The 21,845-nt window shown below is 36.4% G+C and overlaps 2 protein-coding genes across 12 annotated transcripts in view; one reads left to right on the top strand and one right to left on the bottom strand.

Moving 5' to 3' along the window:
• ARL13B (ADP ribosylation factor like GTPase 13B) overlaps positions 1-21,845 on the bottom strand; it is a 45,122-nt gene that overhangs the window by 16,679 nt on the left and 6,598 nt on the right. For 7 of the 11 annotated variants that reach the window (XM_051608566.1, XM_051608564.1, XM_051608565.1 and 4 more), the window contains exons 3-4: positions 21,432-21,498; positions 18,036-18,285 (exon numbers count right to left, since the gene is read on the bottom strand). In XM_051608566.1, the coding sequence (XP_051464526.1) occupies positions 18,036-18,285; positions 21,432-21,498 (317 nt within the window). Of the gene's footprint in view, positions 1-18,035; positions 18,286-21,431; positions 21,503-21,845 lie in introns of all 11 variants that reach the window. The other 4 variants (XM_051608568.1, XM_051608569.1, XM_051608570.1 and 1 more) reach the window with 1 other exon arrangement.
• STX19 (syntaxin 19) lies at positions 344-11,548 on the top strand. Its single transcript, XM_051608576.1, has 2 exons — positions 344-578; positions 10,583-11,548. The coding sequence occupies exon 2, from the start codon at positions 10,670-10,672 to the stop codon at positions 11,546-11,548; it is 879 nt and encodes a 292-aa protein (XP_051464536.1). The 5' UTR covers positions 344-578; positions 10,583-10,669.

Here is a 21,845-nt window from a genome sequence, read left to right as displayed (position 1 = left end):
GTAGACCCATCTGCTTCAGCCTTTAGGTCAAACTTATAAATGGAGTTAAAATACTTTCACGAAGGGTATTATTTTTTTGCTCTTTTATTCTTAACCTTTTCAGGCAAATGCATTAATAGATCCATGACCTACCCTTGCTGCTTCTTCCCTTCATGCTTTAGTGTAGAAGAAAGCAACCTCTGCACTTATGTGCTTCCTAAGTAGGCAGTGCTCCACAGGCAGCTTATAAGGCCTCTATCTAGGGAGCTGCTCCTAGACACTTCCTGCTACTGGGCAGCTCCAGCAAGGATCCGCCTCTCAGCAAGGCTGGGTTTCAAACAGGCAGAACCAGATTCCCCAAGTAGAAAGCAAGCAATTTGCCTGTCTATTGCAGTGGCAGAAGTCAGCTGCTCTCTCACACCACCGCTCCTGAAGATGAACCCTTGGACAACTACATAAGAACCAGAAGTAGAATGCATACAGAAAATGCTTAAAGGAATGGCACTCCAGAAATTTACTATGTTTTCCAGATTGTACTGAAGCTTACCCTTAGGAGTTCCTCTGTATGAAACAGAAAGCCACTAGCACAGGATTAAAAGGTAAAAATTTTTGCTTTTCTTAATGCTTATGAAGTTGCAATATCAGAAAAAGGCTGTAGTGTGGTTTAGAATGGAAATGTGCCTAAGTGACAAGACATACAAATAATGGATGTCTACCCTGCAAAGAACTGGATATTTCTTTGGATGAATACAGTCTCAGAGCTCTGCTGCTCATGCACAGGTTTTGAGGTTTCTATGCATAAAACTTCTTTCTTTAGTGAATACATTACAGCTATCTCAAAGGATAGACCTTGATTTTAATTTTCCAAGTCAATAGAATGTCATATACAACAATTTTTCATGTTTAAAAAACTGTAGGAGGCATATATCAAAACATTCTCGAAAGCACACAAGTGTCTTGGTTTATCACATTAAGTTTGCTGAATGAGAAACTTTAATGTATAAAGTCATGCTTGGTTTATTTTAATTTTGCATAAAGTATATTTGGAACCTTCTTAGTGTAACCAACTTACTTCATGCAAGAAATACAGAAAAGGTAGGCACCAAGTGCTTTTATACCACAGAGGATTTTTTTAAGCAACTGGAGAGCTTTTGAACTTTCAGAGTCATATGCAACAATGTGGAAAGGGAGTGTATGTGTGCATTGGCACAACTGACATCTACCATTCAGTAACAAACAATATTTCTCTTAGAAGCCAGAGGACCTGCCAGAGTAAAAAAAAAAAAAAAGTCTGAATGCAAGTTATGTGGGTTCCTTGTATTCTGAAATACAAATTACTGAGCAAAGAGGAACAAGAAAAAAAAATTTAAAAAATCAGTATTAAAGTTTGTGACAATCCAAAAGATATGTTGGAAAAAAAGAAACAAACCAAACAATACTGAAAGGTCACATAAATCTACCTCAGCTTTTATCAAAAATCCAGGGAGTCTTACAGAATGGGTTTATTTGGGAAGAGGGTATTTTCTGTGCAGGTATGTGTTTGTTTTCTTGTTTTGCATATTTAAAGGGTTTTTTTAAGCACTGTACTTTCTACCTTAAGACATTTCTCTCCACTTGTGTGGGATTCTCATACAGTAACATAACACTGAAAACTAAAACCTGTAGAGGGCACATGCTGGGGATGTGGGGTGATCTGTAGAAGTGAATCAGAGATGCTGCTTTTGGGGCTCAGTTTAATCAGAGTCAGTTATCACAAACCCCAACATTTTGGGTCAAACCTACATGTTGGTCATCAAAATGAACAAAGAGGAAAGCATCCCTGAGGTCAAAATATTACAACATTATTAAAATTATCAACATGATTAAAAGCAATCTAAGAAAAATGTATCTTTATGAGAATAATTTATCTATGCTCAAGAATATTAGTCTTTAGGGCTACTTCAAGAAGCCATAACTGTGAGTGACTGATCTAGCATTCCTGGGAAAACAAAAAGAGAACCTTGGAATTTAAGAGCAGTCTACACAAGGGAAAGAACAATGCTGTATTCTTCAGTCTACCTCGATCTTCTATTTCAAAATGCTATTCTACCTTTTTTTTCCCTTCAGAAATGTCATCTTCCATCTGTTAACTATTTTCTTGGGCAATCCTGTAGACAGCAATCAGTACGATGTTTTATCCTAGAGAAGGGAGGCCTCAGTAGATATAATAAGAAGTTTTGTTACTTTCCTTATGTTTTGCTTATATTAACATCCATGAAAGTCAAACTCCTGATTCACAAGCAGGCTCAAAGGTGTCAGTTTGTCAGATTGTTCTGTTTGTTCTTTCCTCTTCAGTTACTGGTCGTTCATTAGCTTTTTCAAAGAAGTCACAGAAAAAGTTCTTCATATTTTTAACAAATAAGCAGATAAGAGAACTAGCCAACAGTTTCAGGCAGATTGACATTAAAAGCTTTTAACTACACTGAAAAAATCCAAGGGGCTGGTGTCAACAGATCTTAAACTACATTCTTTAGCACTCTAAGCCCTGAGCTTTCTGGATTGCTGACAACTACGAACTCATCAGTAACTCTCCACTGATTGACCCTAGGCTCCTTCTCAAATAAGATTTCTTATTTTATTTCTCTAGTTTCCTTTTTGTGACTTCAATTCTTATGCAAAACAGTCCTTTGAATATTAGGTTAAGCTATAATGAAAAACTGGTGAATAAAGTGCTACAAGATTATCTATCTTCAAACATCAATTAAGAATTTTCTTTCATGCAGTTGCAGGGAGACAGAAGAGACATTTCTCTAATTCAGCCTTTTCCCTAAACAGTTCCTCCAGGTCACATTTTACTAAGGGAATAGTTAGAAATAAGATTCTAAACTCATCCTGTTTAGAATACCCCTAGGCAACTTTACAGAAATTTCATTCTCATATTACCTTTTGAAGTGGTCACAAGCATGTCTACAATTGTAATTTGTTTTATTTGGATTGAGTGGCCCCATTCTCGCCTCAAGTCTGAATCATACTCCTATTTACTGAAAACATATTTCTCTGATACACTCTGCTCTGCTATCAGTTTAATCATACCTATTGATCAAATAGGCTGCATCGAAAGTCTGAGCTCACATCAAGAATAGTTTTCAGCTTCCAGATTTGTAATTCCAAAAGCAAATACAATACATGACAGTGCCATATATTTTTTGTATGAGATTTTAAAAGAAACTGTGACTATGAACTATTTTCTTATACTGTTTGACCTTGACGTAACAATACCTACATGAACATAAAGTTATTAATATAAAATTGCCTATAACATACATTTTTTTTAAAAGCTACCTGGAAATCCTTACATTTACAGATGAGTTCCAAGGCTGTGATATGTAACTGTATGGTCTGACCAAAATGAAATGGGAATGTAAAGTAGGTGGGATATTGCACAGTACAGATTTTGAGCCTGCAATTCCACTGTCAGGTAGAAAAACAAACAAACAAACTTGAAATAGATTTATAGCAATACAAAGTAATTAACTAGGATTTCAAACTATATATCCTATTAAAATTGAAAGAATTTCACCTGTCTTCTATCCTGTTGCAGCCCTCTCTCTTGCTTCCAATTTATTTTCAAATACTGCTTTAAAGATATATCAATATCTCAACCCTAACTATGTGATCTTTTGGCAGAGAAGATGATTTTATTTCTGGATTTCTGTGACCTACAGGTGGTCGTCATATTTGCGTCAGCTAATTAAGTGAAGGTGCTGATTTCTAATATTATTCTTGCTGGAAAGAAACAAATAAGCCCAGCTATCTACAATGTATGCATTTACTTTTCTCTGCTGCTCATTTCTCAGGTCTCTTAAAGAGCATTACTGACAGTAAACCTCTGGCTTAATAGGTGAAAAAACTCAGCATCAAAACATCAAATAAGTTCTTCAGTTTTGCTCTTCATCAAGGGATACTCTATTTCCTTACCAATTACAGAGAAAAATCTACAGACTGATTTGCAGAGTGAAATAATTGTTTTGTCAGTCAGGGCTTGTAGGTGCAGTATGTGTCACTGTAACTGTGACTTCTGTCAGTGCAAAAGCATGAATTCTCCACCTTCTATTACCCTAAGTATCTGTAGGCAACATAAGAATTGCTGTCTGCAGACATGGAAATGGTGGTAGATGCTTTCCCTCAAGTCTTCCACATCTGCAGCCATACATTCATAACAAATTTTCCAAAACTCCAAGCAACAATCTCAGATTTGCCACCAATTCACTGTGCATCTTTGAACCAAATACTACATAAAATAGCAAAAAAAATCCCAAGTTTTTCTGATTAGAAAGTAAGAGAAGTACTGACATTTGTAGAGATTTCTAAAGTAAAAAAGCTTCTCATACAGATGATTCACAAACTGCTGCTTGCTCCCACTCCACTAATTCTAAAGTCTATATATTATTCCCTTCTCTTTTCTCTCAGGATTCTTTCCCACACAATCAACACAAGACAGCTGTATCTCCTACAGCAGGACTGTATTCAGATTTCTGACCAAACACCCAAGAACATCTGAATTATTTTAACTAAGGTCTATTTTCCACCTCTACATCTGCCTTCGGGGGAACTTACTCCAGCAGCATGATATGATTACACGTTTTCAGCAACTTTGGACTCAGACTTACCCATCTTATTAACTCCTTGAATACTCAGACCTGTTTTATTCACTTTGAATCTCGTGTTTCTCCTCAGTATTCTAATTTCTCCACTCCCCATGATCTATTTCACACTAATCAGATCAACTCCCAAGCTACCTTGCTTCAAAATGGACCATTTTGATGCTCCTGCATATTGGTCCTTTTGGTTTCACTATGCATGCAGCCTTATGGCAGTTATGGTGGGTAACATTGTCTCAAGGGCACAGACAACCAGACTATTTCCTCAATGTTACATATTAGGCATTGTCAGAAGCAACGTGCTGCAGGTTATTTCCCAGAGATGAAGGCTGACAAATAGAAATGAACTCAGCATGTTAAGCATTTTTTAACATCAAGTATGAGATACCCATTATCACTTAAGTCTCTGGTGCTAAAAATATCACTGATTCTGCACTACAATATTTTATATACTCTTACACAATTTAGCTAACCTTCCACATATAATGTCATTTTTTTTTAGGCTCATACCCAAGGCAAACACTCTGCATTTGGTATTTTCCTGTTGAACCACTCCCACACTTCCCACAAACAGAAACTTGAACTCAGAACTATTTTTAAATATGTTTTTCCAAGGAGTTATCTTAAGACAGAGATGCTTTAAGATTATATTTTCATCTAGCCACCTTGCTGTGTGATACTGCTTGGTTAAAACACACTTGTTGTTTACAAGGTGTTTTAGTTAAAGGAAACTTTTTAAACAAAGGAGAAAACAAACATAACTGGTAGCAAGATTGCTTACTTGTTTACCTAGGGTACATCTTTGTGTAACATGGCAAGACTCCAAACCACCATCAAATATGTTCTTTCTTTTCTTGTGAGAATATATGAGAGACCACAGCCTTTGGAGCAAATTGAATGAAATTTCAACTCAAACCTCTAGTTTTCCCCTTAGACTGCTTAAACTGGATCTTAAACTGTAGGCAATTAAATGGTATATGTGTCTCAGTAATTGTGTTAAGACACTTCAAGTAGAAATCTAGTTCCAGACCGGAGTATGACTCCAAACATTACTCAGAGCTATTGTGTTAAAAAATTACAGTGATACTGGTTTGTTGGTACCATATAACAGGGTTAAAATGCAACTTCATGGCAGCCTAGAAATGAATTTAATAATTATATTAATGCTAACATTAGTAGTAGTAGTAATAGATTACCTGTAGCTGGAAATTCCTTTGGGACATTTTGCCTGAAATTGTTCCCTACCGAGTGCTCTTAAAAAAATCGTAACTAAGGAACAGGAAAACAAACAAGACACTTATTTTTCTTGCAATCTTGAAAAAAAAAAAAAAAAAAAAAAAAAGAAGTAGCTATTTCAACAGCCAGTAAAAAGAGGAATATGATGCAGAATACAGATGATACATTTCAAAGGGCCCTTATAGTCACAATTCTGTTCCTTCATTTTCTGCAAGTCCTCTTCTCCTGATGGGCCACAGTATATTAAATTAAAATAAGGTAGCATGCAAATTGCATCAAATACAAACAGAGCCTTTTGTGTCAGGCATTTTAATGAAGGTGCTGAATAAACAAGAAATAGTGAACAGAACTACAGAAATCAAAATAAACAAGAGCTTTTGTAAGTTGAGGGGTGGGGAGGAAACAAAATAATTCATCAAAGCCAAAAAAAGAAGTCCTTAAATCTAATTGCAACCAGTAGCAAGAGTTCCACGTGATGAAATCACTTTTTTCCATGTATCCATTTATGCCTTTTAACTTAATGAGCCCAAATCTCATTTTTGGATGCAGGCTCCCTGTTTAGTGGGTCTACCGATAAATTAGATAGGTGGAAAATTATTCTATATGCCTGCTATACAATTAAACAAAAGGATGTTTCAACTTTTTTTTTTTCCTTCTCCTTAAAAAAATGGAGACGATAGTTCAAAAACTTTCATTTCCATAAAATTACTATTTTCGAATTTAGGGCATATTTTATTATCATGACAGATAAATAATGGTGGTTCCCATCATCAGAATCTATTATTCCCCTAGTCAGTGTGCTGAGGTAATTGTCATAATAAAGGCTTTCCCAGCCACATGTCATAAGTTTTACCAGAGGCATTCATAACCCTGATGAGCAACACAGTAACATATCAGAAGGCAAATACTCTTGCAATACAGTTTGATGAGAATCGAAAAATTGTGTTCTTGAACCAGCCAACAATATATATATCTACTAGAAGAACAAAGAACAAATACAAACTTAATCACTAGTGGATCTGCATGAAAAAAACACTGCAGGGGGAGGTGATAGGGAAGCCTTTCTACAAATTAAGGTATGCCAGTGACTAAACTGAAATGCTGCATGAGCATAACTTCTTTTTCTCCCTGAATGGATGTATGAAAGCACATCAATAACCCTTGAATTCCAAGTACAACTTCAGAACTGGGCCTGATTCTTCCTCCTTTCCTTTCCTTTCTCCTGCCACCTCCTCCCCAAAACTATTCACTAGCCCTGTCAGTTCTCAGGCTTCATTTTCAATCTTGCAGTGCTTCAACGTGTGGAGAACTTGGACTAAGTTACTGCAGGTATTAGAGCAACTCCATTTTCTACTGATTATCTTTTATTAAAGACCATCCAGCAGCTTGTGATTTTGGCTCCAAACAGACGCTTTCAGCATCAGTAACAGTCCAGATAGAAGATGATGTAGCAGCATTTATGACTGAGGGATGGCCAGAAACATGGGCAAACCTCACAAATGCTTTTCAGACTTACACGTCTCAGAGCATTTAGGATGATTTCTAAACAGTCAGTAATTTGAAGCTAGAGTTTAACAAGCTAATGTTTTTCCATCTACTGATTTGGTTAGCCTTTAGTGCAGTTCCTTAGCTACTTTAACCCAAATTGTCCAACCTTTGATGAAAAAAAAAAAAATAATAGTCTGATGAGGATGAGCTAGGGTATGCTACCTTATCACCTCGAAAGAATAATATTCTAATTTTTTTTTTTTTTTATTTTTTTTTTAAATATAGGGGACAACTAAGTCACTGGCGAACACTCAGTTCACCTATTCCCTTTACTCAATTTTAAAGAACAGGCATATTCTCCCTCTATTGACAAAAACTTCAAGGAAATAGATGTTTCATCTCAATCAAAAGAACAGGACATGCCCCTATACACACACACAAACAGGTAGGACAATGACAAGGACTCAGTATATGAACAAAGCTCATTGTGGAATACTCAAAAAGTCAAGGCAACAATTTTCAAGGTTATCTTTGTCAAGAAGATACCCTTATTTATTTGAAACCAGTATGTGTTTAAGTTGCCAGTATAATCAACCACATTTATTGTCAAGCACATTCAGTGGCAGGTTTTGAAGGAAAGCCTGGTAGGATACAAGATACAAAACCAGGCTGTAATTGCTTACATTCCACTCTTCAGTGAGACTGATGTTTAAACAAGAAAAAAAAAATCCATTAGCAGCACTCTTAAGTATTTTCTGCTTACTTCTTTTCAAGTTTGATATTTGAGAGCATTTGCAGATTTGCAATTATGTTGTTTTCCCCTCTCCCCCCAGGGAATACAGCTATTTCAAAACCAACACACCCAAAACATTGGAAAGTACATGTCAATCGTTAATGGATACACAAATAGAAGATGAAGACCAGTATAGCTCTTATGCTCCTGTGTTTAAGTTATTTTCAGACAACAGCAGTTTAATCATATGAAAAATTGCTAAGTGCCCTTTTGAGAAACTGTTCTGTGTTCTGAAGGTGTAACTGGATGACTGCATGCATGTTTTAGAGCTTTTCAGTAATTACTCACATTCTCTTAGATACAAGACAGTCTTGCCACCTCACATCATAAGCATTAATAGTGCCCTTAGAACTTGCTTTTAATCACAGGCTTGTCAAGCTATGTTAAATTAACATGGGTCAACAGATGTGTTAGGCTATACTAAAAGAGATTTTCAGGTCACTTCTCTGAAGCCTTGTTTAGTACTCCTGGTTCCTTTCACATGCCCCAGACTGAACTTTCCCCACTGCAGTCTCAGTGGTGCCAAGCAGCTTTGAAACATTCCTGAAGAATGTTACCTTGAAGAAATTGCCCAACTTCTGCTGCGAGGAGATACACAGCAAGTTAGGCAATGAAGAGGAATTACTGTAATGAAATGAATACATTGCATTTTCTCCACCCCAAAATAATGTTTTCCAGTTAAAGTACTTGCAAGCTTGTCTGATCACAAGTCTCAGTATATTACTGGAACTTCTCATGACTGCTATGCTTTTTGGATTCTCTTGATGTGAATCAGTAAACACTAAATTCAGATATTAAGGCATTAAGGGGGGAAAAAAAAGGCAATAAAGGAAATGCACACTAGGGTGGAAAATCAACATTCTTACTATTGATCTCTGTAGCATTTCAAGTTTTGTTTTTCAGCTAATCCTCCTGCAGAGAGTCAGATTTAAGTCTGTGGAAAACATGGTCACCCTGTTCTAATTTAGGGACTTTAAATATGCATAAGGGAGTAGAGGTACCACAGCAGTATCATTTGAAGCTGTTCAAATATAACAAAATCATTTGCATACTGACAGGTTACCGGACTGATTCTTTGCAGTTATTACAAATGGATCCTTTTGGATACTACAGAGAAATACTGCATTTGCTTACTAAAAAAAAAATAATCTTCAGCATTAGAATTTAAGAATAAATACTCCTATAAAATACTACTCTTTGTGAAGAGTGCTTTCAGAGTGAAACCTCTGAAAGCAGCTAAAAGGTACTACTGTACTGTTTAAAATTTATGTTTGAACAGCCCTTTGAAAAAGACACATTAACCTAACTAGAAGACCCCAAGTAAAAATCCCACAATCTCGTAGTCCTTAACATTTAATTTTTTACTGAAATTTTCCCTTGCTGATCATGTTCCAAGAAAACATTAATGTAGAGTTAGAGGAAAATACTTTCTCCTATACATAAAAATAGTTGAACTTCAATATTTTCTAAAACATGCACAATAGAAATTTTCTCTTAATTATATCGCAAGTAAAGCTTGCACAACAGCTAGGGCAGAAAAAAGAATTAAACCGACTTTCAATTAAATAAGAAATGGTACTGAATTTTGTCCCGCTATAGTGCACAAGATACATTTGCATAATTTTTATGAACACTGCAAATGACAATGTAAGAATACAGTAATCCAAAAAAGGCTAACAAAATCTTCAAGCTGCAACATTAGTGATATGAATCTGCCTCTGTGAAAACTCACATTAAAAAGAAAATTGCAAGGTAAATTATTACAGTTCTGTTTTGCTGTAGAGTTAACTGCTTCAGTTGCCATCAGTTTAACTCCCCAGGCAAGGAAATGCAAGGAAAATGGACGGAGGTTTTTCCGTGTGGCTAAACTAAATTATTCATGCCAGACTCTGCTTTGTTAGATAGTCTAACTCATAACCTCAAAAGCGGAAGTGTTTTTTTGCCCACTGAGAATCCAAAAATGGAGTTGCAGATTCACTTCTACTAGCAAAAAAATTTAAAGGTTGGTTAGTTTTCATAAAATAAGGAATTAGGATAAAACAAGCATTTGAGTTAGTCCTCTCTTCCTGCCCAAAATGAAGTCCTGTCCACATGCCACATTGTTCTAAGTTCTGGACCCTACACCACAAACCTACCACAAAGATGGGCTTGGGCTACAAATCACTGCATGTGGAGTGAAGAAGCTGGGGGAAGACTGTTAAATGTCCCCATCTAAAGATAAATTAAAAGCATTGGTTATGATTAAGTCCAACAGAAACTGGATTAAATGGTGGAGTGCGGTGACTACCACCTATCTTGTACATTTCTTCAGAGTACCTACCTCTTTCAATTCATTGCTACTTAATTTTTGAGCAGAGAGAAGCAAATCTCCAAAAGAATCTCCAAAACTACTTTTCATGTATGCATATGACCACTAACATTGATTGTTGTTACACTTTGATTACAGTGAAACAAGAAAAAACAGACTGGAGTTAACTCCCTGTGTTGCAAGAGGGGAAAGAAACCTGAAAAAAAAAGCCTGAACGCAAAAACCATGAGAGACCGCCTCCAAGAGTTTAAACTGAGAGCTAAGGAACTGCAGACAGCTGGAGAAAACAACAGTGCAACTGTACAAGAAGAAGAGCCGGAGGAGCTTGAACAGCAGGCCATTATTTATGAAAAAGAGCCCATAACTGAAAGGCACTTGCATGAAATTCAGAAGCTTCAGAATGAAATTAATAATTTGGTGGAGGAAGTTAATAAATTCAGTCAACAACAAAAAAGCCTACTATCTTCAATGAGAAGATTCAGTGTTCTTAAAAAGGAATCTAACATAGCAAAAGAAATAAAAATTCAAGCAGAGCACATAAGAAAAAGTTTGGATGAACTGTTGAAAACAGTGAAAAAAGCTGAAAATGAACATGGGCCATCACGTGCCACAGTAAGAATTCTAGCTTACCAGCATGCTTTCTTATCCCAGCGTTACCTAAATGCTATGCTCTCGTACAATGATGCTATAACAGCTAAGCAAGAGAAATGCAGAAGATTTATTGTCCGTCAGCTTGAGGTAGCTGGTAAAGAGGTATCTGAGGAAGAAGTCAATGACATGTTCCAACAAGGAAAATGGGAGATTTTCAATGAAAATCTACTCACTGAAGTAAAAATTACCAAAGCTCAGCTTTCAGAGATTGAACAGAGACACAAAGAACTAGTCAATCTGGAGAACCAGATCAAAGACTTAAAGGAACTTTTTATCCAGATATCAGTTCTGGTGGAGGAGCAAGGGGAGATGATCAACAACATTGAAATCATTATGAACAAAACTCAAGAATACACTCAAGTATCAAAAGAAAAATTTGGGCTGGCAGTCAAGTATCGAAAAAGAAACCCCTGCAAAGCAGTATGCTGCTGGTGTTGTCCATGCTGCAAATGATACAAAAAAATTAAACTGTTTGAAATATCAATGGTTCCTATTTACTAAAATGACCTTGAAAAGCAGTCTCAGGATCCCTCAGTTCCCTCCTTTTAATTCTTATTGCTCCTTCCACAGAGCTCTCAGGAAAAACTCCATCTGTTTTTCCAAATACAGTTAGAAGAATGCAAAGAATTTTATGGTTTTCAGAGAAACACAAACTAAGGGAAAGGATCAAAGGACACAACTGACACTTTTTTTTCTTCCACTCACACTAAAACAATGTGGCAGCAAGCTACATGTGCTTTTGGGAAGTATTGAAAATATTGTTAATCTCAAAGACAGGGTTCATAATGGTTTAGTTACTTTTAACGAAGTAATAACTAGTATTTTTAATTGACTCAGATTTTTTAGCACTCATATTTACTTGGTTCAAATTCTAAGGTGTTTTTTTTTTCTGGGAATCTCAAATTCTACCAAAAAATAATAAAAAAAGAACCTGTATATATAAAGCAGACAACATTAATAACAATCCAGAACACCATGCTGAAACCAAACAAGTCAGAAAATAGTTACGAGTGTTTCAATACTGCCTCTAAAGGAAAAGTTACTTACAGGCTTAATAACCTACTTAACACCATGAAATAATGCTCAGGTTTTAGTAGGACAGTGTACCCTGTCTTATAGAATGCAAAACGGACATCAGTTTATTAACTTTAATAATGTGATGCTGTATTTCTTACAGAGAGGTGTTAAGCTGATATTTTCTGAACGCATTAAAGATCACTAACAGCAGAAGACCACATCACCAAACCTACAGGGATATTTGCTAGCAGCCTGCTGAGTAGCCAAGCATTCATAAACGGATACAGAGCTATTTACATTATTCAACTACACGTGCAGACCCCTCCCAGCTAAGGATAGGGGAATATTATACTCTGTTAACAATAGTAAGACACATTCTTTCTAGCCTAGCCACTCTGCCTATCCTATCTAAATACGCAGTTGCCTCTGCAGTCTCACTTTCACTAGTACAAAAATGAAGGAAAAATAAAAAAAATACAACTCTATTTTTATTAAAAAAACATAATCCAGGACCTGAGAATGATTAAGGTTGGCAGGAACTGGGACACATCCAGACCATCCAGTCGCTTAAACTTTTCCTTGAATCAAGACAGGAATTTCCCTGGTTGCAGCACTTGTCCACTATTTCTCATCCTATCACCACGCCTCTGAGAAGAGCTTTGTTTTGTTATCTTCACACCTTAGTAGTAGGCAGCAGATCTCTCCCTTGGTTCATTGATTTTAAGTCCAAACACAGCTCTCTGACTCTCCTCATATGTCACATACTCCACCACTAAGCAGTCTGGACACACTATAGTATAACCAACACTCATCCTCATGGTCTTCTTGTAGTGCGAAGTCCAGAACCAAACATGATATAGGACATGCATTTATTTGTACTACTTCAGGAGTAGCCAGGAGAACTACTTGAGGGTTTCCCAGGAGTCCGACTGGATCCATGAAATTCTACTAATTGTAGAAGCCTAGGATGCTCACATAGGTATGTAAAACAGATGCCTTAAGTAGTAAATATCAATACCTAAAACAGAGCAGCTAGCCATTGACTCAAATTGTTCCTGAAGATGCCTTCTATATTCTTTATGAAATAGCTTCATTAGCAAGATAGGAAGAATACGACTGCTTTATTTTGCAGCAGCAGTTATTTCTGCAGTGAAGAGAAGCAATCTACTGTCAAAAGGCACTAGCAAATTGTTTTCACATTGTGATATTTATAAATAATTGGATTCCTTCCATCCCAGCTTGAAATTACCACTGAAATTAACTGTTGTCAAAGTACAATCAGAGGTCTGAACCTTAAAGTGAAAAATATTATTTACACAGTAGCGACAAAAAATTAAATTAGGTAATTACAACAGTGATACTATTCTATTAAATAATCATCTTTAACTATTACATAATATATGGAAGCTATCTTAATGCACGCAGGAATATGCACTACACAGAAAAAACACATCTTATTTTCCCTGTTTTACCTTTAGAAGAAATGGTACATAACAGCACTTTCCTTCGCTCCTGAGCCCTTGAACAGAAAGGCATTACAGTACTTCTGTGAAGGATTATTACAACCAGTGTTGCCAGAAGAGAAACCAAAACACAACAAATGCCACCTATGTACACAGCATCCCCCATGCAGGAGAGTTCACACAAGCATCATTATCTGTGAAAGAAATGGTCTCCTGAGCTGGCCCTTTCTTTTAACACCACAGAGATGTTTCTTTGAAATAAACATGGTCTTGTTAAACAAGACTGGTACTTTAAATCCTGGAAGAATACTCAAGTTTCATTAATACTCAGGAAGACAGCTGCCTACCCATATGCAAGTAAATAATTAGTTTTCAGCTGTATATAAAGTGGAAAAACAGAAACATACATAACATGCTGCAGAAGATCTGAGAAAAGAGAAAACAAGGAAGACTTGCGGAAAGCTTCTTCTTAATTTTTCTTAATACAGGCACTATTAAAAGTAATCAGTATTACCTACAACTTACATTGATATAATGAGAATTTGATATTGAGTATTCAAAATTATTAACATCAGAAATTATGCAGGTGGAAGTAATCGCTAAAATAACTTTCCACTGTTTGTTGTTTTTTTTTTTTTTCAGTTACATAGCTATGCAGAAGAGCGAACAAATCAAAACAGAGCTGCTAGCATTCTACTAAGAAATGTGAAATATTAATAGGTGCAATCCCTCAAAAAAGTAACATGTAGAAAACAGCTTTTTACTAAAAAAAATAGCTGTCCAGCAATCTCTCTGATATATCTCAATAAGAGAGATATATATCTGTATGTATCAGCCACAGCACATAGAATCGCTATTCCTCTTGCAACTCTTCATGTCAAGGTAACCCTCTCTGCAAAAACAAAACTAAACAAAAAAACACACAAAGAAAACCCCAAACAAAACCAGTATTTGTCTACATAATAGGAAGTGTAAATATTATTTTCTAATAAAAGCTGAAAACAAATCAAAAATAAGAAAATTTAAACTTGCATACCCATATGTCTTGAGGATGCTGACAGAAGAATTGACCATGAACATAAGAACGGCAAGAAGTCTATTTTCTACAGGTCCATTTCCCCATACATAACAGACTATTAACTACTTAAGCACTTAAGTGTTAAACAAGGCCTATATGAGCAAAGCAAACATAAATTTAACAGCAATATGGAAGAGTAAGAAAAAAATCCATATATAAAGTTCAATATTTACACTAATTTGCACTAAGACTCAGTAACAGCCAATACCACCAACACCTTAGGAAAACTGTCTTAAAATGATACTGTGATACCTGCATCAGCAGTGACAGATAAGATGCCACACCATCAATTCAATTTGAAGGAAGTATCACACTGAACAATATCAGAACTTGTATACCCCCATATTACTGCAATAGTATCTTGTACCAGTTTTATGCTCCCATTGCATAATTCAGCCTAATCTCTTGCCAGGCTATTGGGCCTCCACTTCCCCTCAAATAGTGCTCAGGCTCACTATTCATTCCTTTATCTGGGAGGATGAGGAGCAAGAATTGTCTTGCTCTTTTCTTTTGTTAGCAGAGTGTCTTATTCCTGGCAAAAAAACAGAGCTGCCACATGCATAGAGACACTATTGGATTAGGGTGCACCATAATACAATAGATCGAGATGCAAGAAATACTGCAAAAGGAAGAGTGGGCAGTGATTTCACATCTGCTTTGCTCTGTAACGAAGACTGCATCTCAAACTCTTCTTTAATGGATCCTGTTCTTAATTGTGAAATGATACCCAAGCACCTGTGATACTTCACAGTGGTATCTTGCTAGCACTTCTTGCAGTATGAAGTTGATTACAAACAAAGACATCTAAGAAGACATGCAGTGACATAAATTGACATTTATTCTCAGGACTTTTCTGAAAGGACTGTTGCTTGTTTTGGCAGATTTAAAACAAAATAGGAAAAATATTCTGGAGAAATATTCTATTAAAAGAAAGAATAGAAACAGCTTATTTACCAGGAAAAACTAGCATTTAAAACACTCCACTTCCATGCCACAAACACTAGTGCTTAGGGTCCAAGTCTTCCTGCTTCACATCTTGCAGGCTTCACAGTATGAAAAGTGTTTCAAACATTGGAAGAAATTCTAGGGTTTACATGATTTGAATACACCATGAACACAGACACCAACCTAAAAACAAAGGCCATATAGGAAAGAATTCATAAGATGCAAGATGCATCTTCACAAGATGCAGACTTGTACAGGGAGCATAAAACAAAGAACTACTGGATCCCCTCACAGAACTGAGATACAACAAGAAAAAATTCTGTTTAACAGCTTGAGGCTCAACCAATTAGAAGGTAGTAACATCAACAAACTTAATTTAGTCCATCAGACATAGACTGAGGCGGAAAAAATCCCAAGGAAGTGAATGGGCTCTCAGCAGGTATAGCCAGCCACACAAATAAACCCTATTATGGGATTAGGGCATAGAGATTTGTACGGAAAAAACTAAAGTTGCACTTATTTAGAAACACTCCACAATTGTCAACCACCACAGTTGCATTTTCAGAACAAATTTAAGTTAAACTAGCTGCATTAAGTTGGTTTTATTGCCTTCCCTGTACTACTAACATTCAGATAGCAGTTAAAATCTAACCTATTTTTCAACATACCCACTATGAGCTTGCTGAACCACACTCCACTTGATCAAAACAGATTAACTAGTTTCACCCTTAAACCACCAGAGCATCACTACTCATTATACATATGATATCACAGAAATGTTGTGCAATTACTGCATTACCCAAGCACAAGTACAGGCTGGATGGAGAATGGATTGAGAACAGCCCTAAGGAGAAGGACTTGGGGGTGTTGGTTGATGAAAAACTCAACAAGAACTGACAATGTGTGCTTGCAACCCAGAAAGCCAACAATATCCTGGGCTTCATCAAAAGAAGCATGGCCAGCAGATCAAGGGAGGTGATTCTCCCCCTCTACTTTGCTCTTGTGAGATGTCATCTGGAGTGCTGTGTCCAGTTCTGGGGTCCCCAAGACAGGAAGGACATGAAGTTGCTGGAGCGCATCCAGAGGAGGGCCACAAAGATGACCAGAGGGCTGGAGCACCTCTCGTATGAAGACAGGCTGAGAGAGTTGGGGTTGTTTAGCCTGGAGGAAGCTCCAAGGAGATCTTATAGTGGCCTTCCAGTACCTGAAGGGGCTACAGGAAAGCTGGTGATGGACTTTTTACAAGGGCATGTAGTGATAGGACAAGCGGTAATGGCTTTAACTGGAAGAGTGGAGATTTAGGTTAGATATTAGGAAGAGACTCTTCACTATGAGGGTGGTGAGAGACTGGAACAGGTTTCCCAGAGAGGCTGTTGATTCCCTGTTATTGGAAGTGTTCAAGGCCGTACTGGATGGGGCTTTGAGCAACCTGGTCTAGTGGAACGTATGGCCAGGGGTTGGAACCGGATGATCTTTAAGGTCCCTTCTAATCCTTTTATGACTCTATGATTATGGAGGCCTTATGTTCACCAAACATAAAAATATTGTCCTGAAAAAAAACATTTTAAACTTTTATGGCTTATCTTGTAACTTCAAAAGGTTATCCACCTTCACAGATCTTTTTGTTTGGCTAAATTAAATAAAACATATTATTTCCAAATATATAAAATGTTATTTTACACAACCTAGTTTTTAGCAAAGAAGTTCATTAATCTATCGGTTCTGTGAAAGAATGTCTCTAGACCTTTTGAAGCTTTACTTATTTTATTAATTAAAACACATGCACTAAAACAAAAAGCGCATAACAAATGCTATTAAAGTAAGCCTTCTTTAATGAGATTTTACCGATCATGTATCAGTAGCACCACCATGAGTTAAGTGAACATGACGTTTATTGCTGCAAGATTACTGCTATTGCAAAATATAATAAATCATTCATAATTTAGAGTAATTGATGTAGGCCTAAATACTAACAATGTTTACACCATGTTGCCATCTCAAACTTGCAAAACCTTTAACTTATCATACCAGCTTGAGTAATATCAGAATTTTAAAGAGTTAAAAAAACCCCAAAACATAGTTATTTTTCCACTGTTATTGAAAGAGAAAACAAATAAATATCCTTGAGGAGGACTAAGTAAGATCTAATGTCAGATGCAGTGAATGGATTCAGTATATCACCGTATACAACTCATGAGGGAAAGGATGGAATAAGGAAATAAAGAGAAGGGCTTTGTTCACTAGTATGATACTTAGATTGGCATAAATAAGTATTCCAGAAATACTGTAAAACTGATGGTAATATTGCTTAGTGCTCAAGTTGCCCAAATATTAGTATCCTTTATATTTATGCTTACACTATGCATAAATACTTCTTTAGAATGTGTATTGAAGGTCAAAATTTCAGACTACTAGAACATTTATTAACATTACTTACACTAACACAGGTTTTCCTGATATCTTAGGGTTGTTTAAAACTTCTATCATGGTTTGCTTTGTTTCTTCCATTCTTGCAGTATCACTGGAATCCACAACAAATATTACACCATAGGACTCAGCATAGTAATTTTTCCAGATATTTCGAATTCGTTTTCCACCTCCTAAATCAAAGATGGTGACTTCAAAGCGTCCCTGTTTAAGGTCAATCTTGGAAAACCCAACTGTTGGAGCCACATCTTCAGGAGACTCTGTCAGAATTCAAAGAAGAAAGCCTTCAGTAAAAAGTCTTCTCAGTTAATTAAAGAGGATTTTACATTGTGATCTGTGTAGCAAAATTAGTATTTTAAAACCATGGAGCAAAGCCCCTCTTGTTATGAGACAGCACACTGCTAACCATGTCTTTTTTACATCAAAAAATTTCCTCTCCTTATGTACTTTCAAATGCGTTAATCTCCCAACCAGTTACTTCAGACTAATTGATATAGGAGCAGCTGGAGAAAAAAAACAACAAACAATTTTTAGTATTTAACAACACAGTCAAACTGCAGTGGCTTTCCATATACTGCCGTTTTTATTTTCCCCCACACCACCAATGCTCCATCTGAACAGTTATAAAGTATTTGCATGTTATTAATCCAATTTTGAGAACAAAACCAAACAAAACAGTTAATGCATTATGATCTGGGAAGCCTTGTGCTCTGCCATATTTATTCTTTATCCCTCACGGTTGCCAAAGCAGCTTCAAAAGTTCAACCCAAAGGCTGAGATTAATTGATTGAAACCACTTTCTTCTTAGATGTCACTATTTGATTCCCATTATTCATTATCAGGCTTTGGCCTTTGCTTATTTTTATTTTCTGTTTTTTATTTTGCCATTCAATATGGTAAAAAAAACCCAAACCTACAGCTTTGTATTTAACACTTCCTTGCTGCCTTCCTTTCCAAAAGGCAAAGAAAGCCTGTACTTGCCGCACACCACCAAGTGCCTCTGCAGGGATGCATTAAGTGGATCTCTGCAATTGTTTTATGTAGCCTGGTAGCACAAGGCAGGAGAAACAGACGAAAAGTTCAGCTTGTTGAGAGGAAGAAATGAAAGTACTGGCAAAAGCACTGAGCTCTGAAGAGCAGCGCCTACCATGTTCCTTTTCTGAGAGAATCCTTCGTACACAGATGAAATGGGGATTCAAAACAGACTTCTTGGCCAGAAGCGTGTAAGCCAAGACTTCAGCAAGAGAAGGATCTGGGACTCCCATTTGTGAAAAACTACAGCTTCAAAACTTAGCAGACTTTATTCTGAATAATGCTTTGCACAGTGAGCTGTAAGTATGTGGTCTTATAAGAGCAAGCAATGTGAATATGAGAGTTGGTTAAGGGTGAAAGTTATTGATGGTGCTGAATGTGAAGGTTTATTCCTGAAGCATCTGTTCCCATTGTATGATAAGGCTTCCAATAATAAACAGTCACTGTAAAAACAGGGTCTGCCATATAAGCTGCAGATCCAGTTTGGCAAATATGGCCTTGGTGACCATGCTGATTTGCCCAGGTTTAAGAGTCCTAAGAACTGTAATATACTTGGTTTCTGTTAAATCCCAGAAATCATATCTGCAGTCTCCTCCTACAAGCTGTGCAACTGGTGCACAGCCAAAAATACTGTTTTATCAAACCCTGAAAATTAACCAAAGGTTCCAATCTCTGCCTGTTAAGGAAAAAAATAATAAATTACTTTCTAAGACAAGCACGGGTCAAGCCCTTAGAAAAAGTTATGGAAGTCAGAACTATCATTTCCTGGAGTTTTGCTTTAGAAATACTCATCTTTATCTCATTTTTTTTTTTCCTGGAAAAAAGGACTTTTAGAAATAACTGTCACATTTAGCTGATAAACACATTAAAGTTGATTTTGAAACAGAATGGAAGGCTAAATACTCAATCATTCATGTTTGAAGGTAAATATTCATAACTTTATTCACACTTTAGCAAGTCCATATATTCGCATAACATGTGTAAACAGAAAGTGAAGGTGGAGTCTCCAAGTCTGCCAAAACACTACTAAATACACTCTTGTTGTTATACAAGATGAAAATTATTTAGTAAAATAATCCCACAAGAGGAAAAAAAAAACCAACAAAACATAAGAGAACTTGTGCCTATGAAAACAAAAGCTTTATCTCAAATTATATCCTGCTTGCATGTGTCATTGGATGGTGCAAAGTACCATCAAGTGGTCACTTACTGACATAAATGCCTAGAAAATGGCTAGTGCTTTTCTGGTGATAAATAATGATATAAAATACATATCACTAGAACAATCCTATAAGATACACATGCAATTTCCTTCTTTTGAAGCTTTTCCTCCTTATACAACACTGATTTTTATATAAAGTTTGCTGACATATGCATGTATTGGCTGTTCACTTGAAAGCACACGCACACAAGAAAAAAAGCAAGTAATTAATTTCTCTAATGTATACTAAGATATGAAACACATCATTAATCAGAATATTCTGCATCACAGCATTAATGGAAAGTAATTATTAATTAGAATTAATTAGCCTTCAGAGGTTTTATCCTATACTTCCTTTCAGTTAAAGCAACTGATGGAGACAGACGGCTTGCATGCAGTTACAATGTTCCTTCAGCTGTTTATTGAACACTACTTCCTCTAGTCCAAAAATGTGCTATGATGCTCTCAAAATTTAAACAAGAACCCAGAAAAGATTCTGTTGCAATTTAGCATTTTGCACAGTTAAAAATACCATGGTAAACTCAAGGCACATATACACCAAGGTATGTTGAACATTTCCAAACGCCTCCTCGGAGCAACTTTCTCAGTCTCAGTGGACTAAGGGCTCTAATGCTGCATGGTGCAATGTTTTCAGATGCAGCTCTCTCCATACTGTCTCCCTTGCCTCCAAACCTTACTATTACCTTTGAAAAAGTTGTAGCAAAATGGTAGCAACTTCTTTTGAACTGCCACTGATTTGGTCTATGTCAGCTCAGCATGGTAAGTGCAGAGGCCAATGAGCAAATGTGGAGCTTGCTCTGCTAGTTCTCTGAAGTATGAAGTATATGACTGGGGACACGTACTTTTTAAGTCACCCTAGCATGACTTGCCAGATACCAAAAATCCAGACCTTTATGTTCCAAAGGTTAAGACCCCTTAATTTTTCTCTCATCTGCAGGTATTCACACAACAGGGCCATTCACACAACAGTGTGACATGCTCACTTTGGCAACCACACTCTTAGAGGAGGGCACAATCCACAAATTTTACTTTTGACAATATGGAATTGAGAGATAAATTAAGAGACGAAGCAATATTTTTAGTTGAATATGTTGGAAATTAGTAATTATACTCTCTTTCAATGCTCCATTTAGATGATAATGAATTGCTTACCTCCTTGAATTCCTCGGACTGTAGCAGTTTTACCAGCATTATCAAGTCCCACCATTATTAGTGTCACCTTCCTCCATAAGGAGAAAAAGAAAAAAAATCAAATATTTTAAATATTTTTTCCTGTAGCTAGACATCTCTTATTTTATTACTTTTCTAATACATGCATAACATATTTACCACAAAGTAGGAGAAAGAATAGGTGTCAAAATACTGAGTAGCAGCCATTGTTACAATTGTGTATCTGGTGTTCACTATGTTAAGCCATCTGATTAGGCAGAACAGTAGAACAAGGTTTGAAATGAGAAGTCTAATATTGTGCTGCAAGTTCCACATGAAACAAGAATTTTGCTTTCGATTTGTATTTACCTGCTGAAATTTGATTTCACTGTACTGTAAATTTTACCCTTTTTTTGG

This window comes from Apus apus, chromosome 1 (assembly GCF_020740795.1).
Source record: "Apus apus isolate bApuApu2 chromosome 1, bApuApu2.pri.cur, whole genome shotgun sequence".
In the NCBI taxonomy this organism is placed as follows: Eukaryota; Metazoa; Chordata; class Aves; order Apodiformes; family Apodidae; genus Apus; species Apus apus.
The sequence above is the reverse complement of the archived record's forward strand: the minus strand, read 5'-3'. Positions and strand labels throughout refer to the sequence as shown.

Excerpts from the sequence above, each read along its gene's own strand:
- STX19 (XM_051608576.1), top strand. The coding sequence starts at position 10,670 with ATGAGAGACCGCCTCCAAGAGTTTAAACTGAGAGCTAAGGAACTGCAG.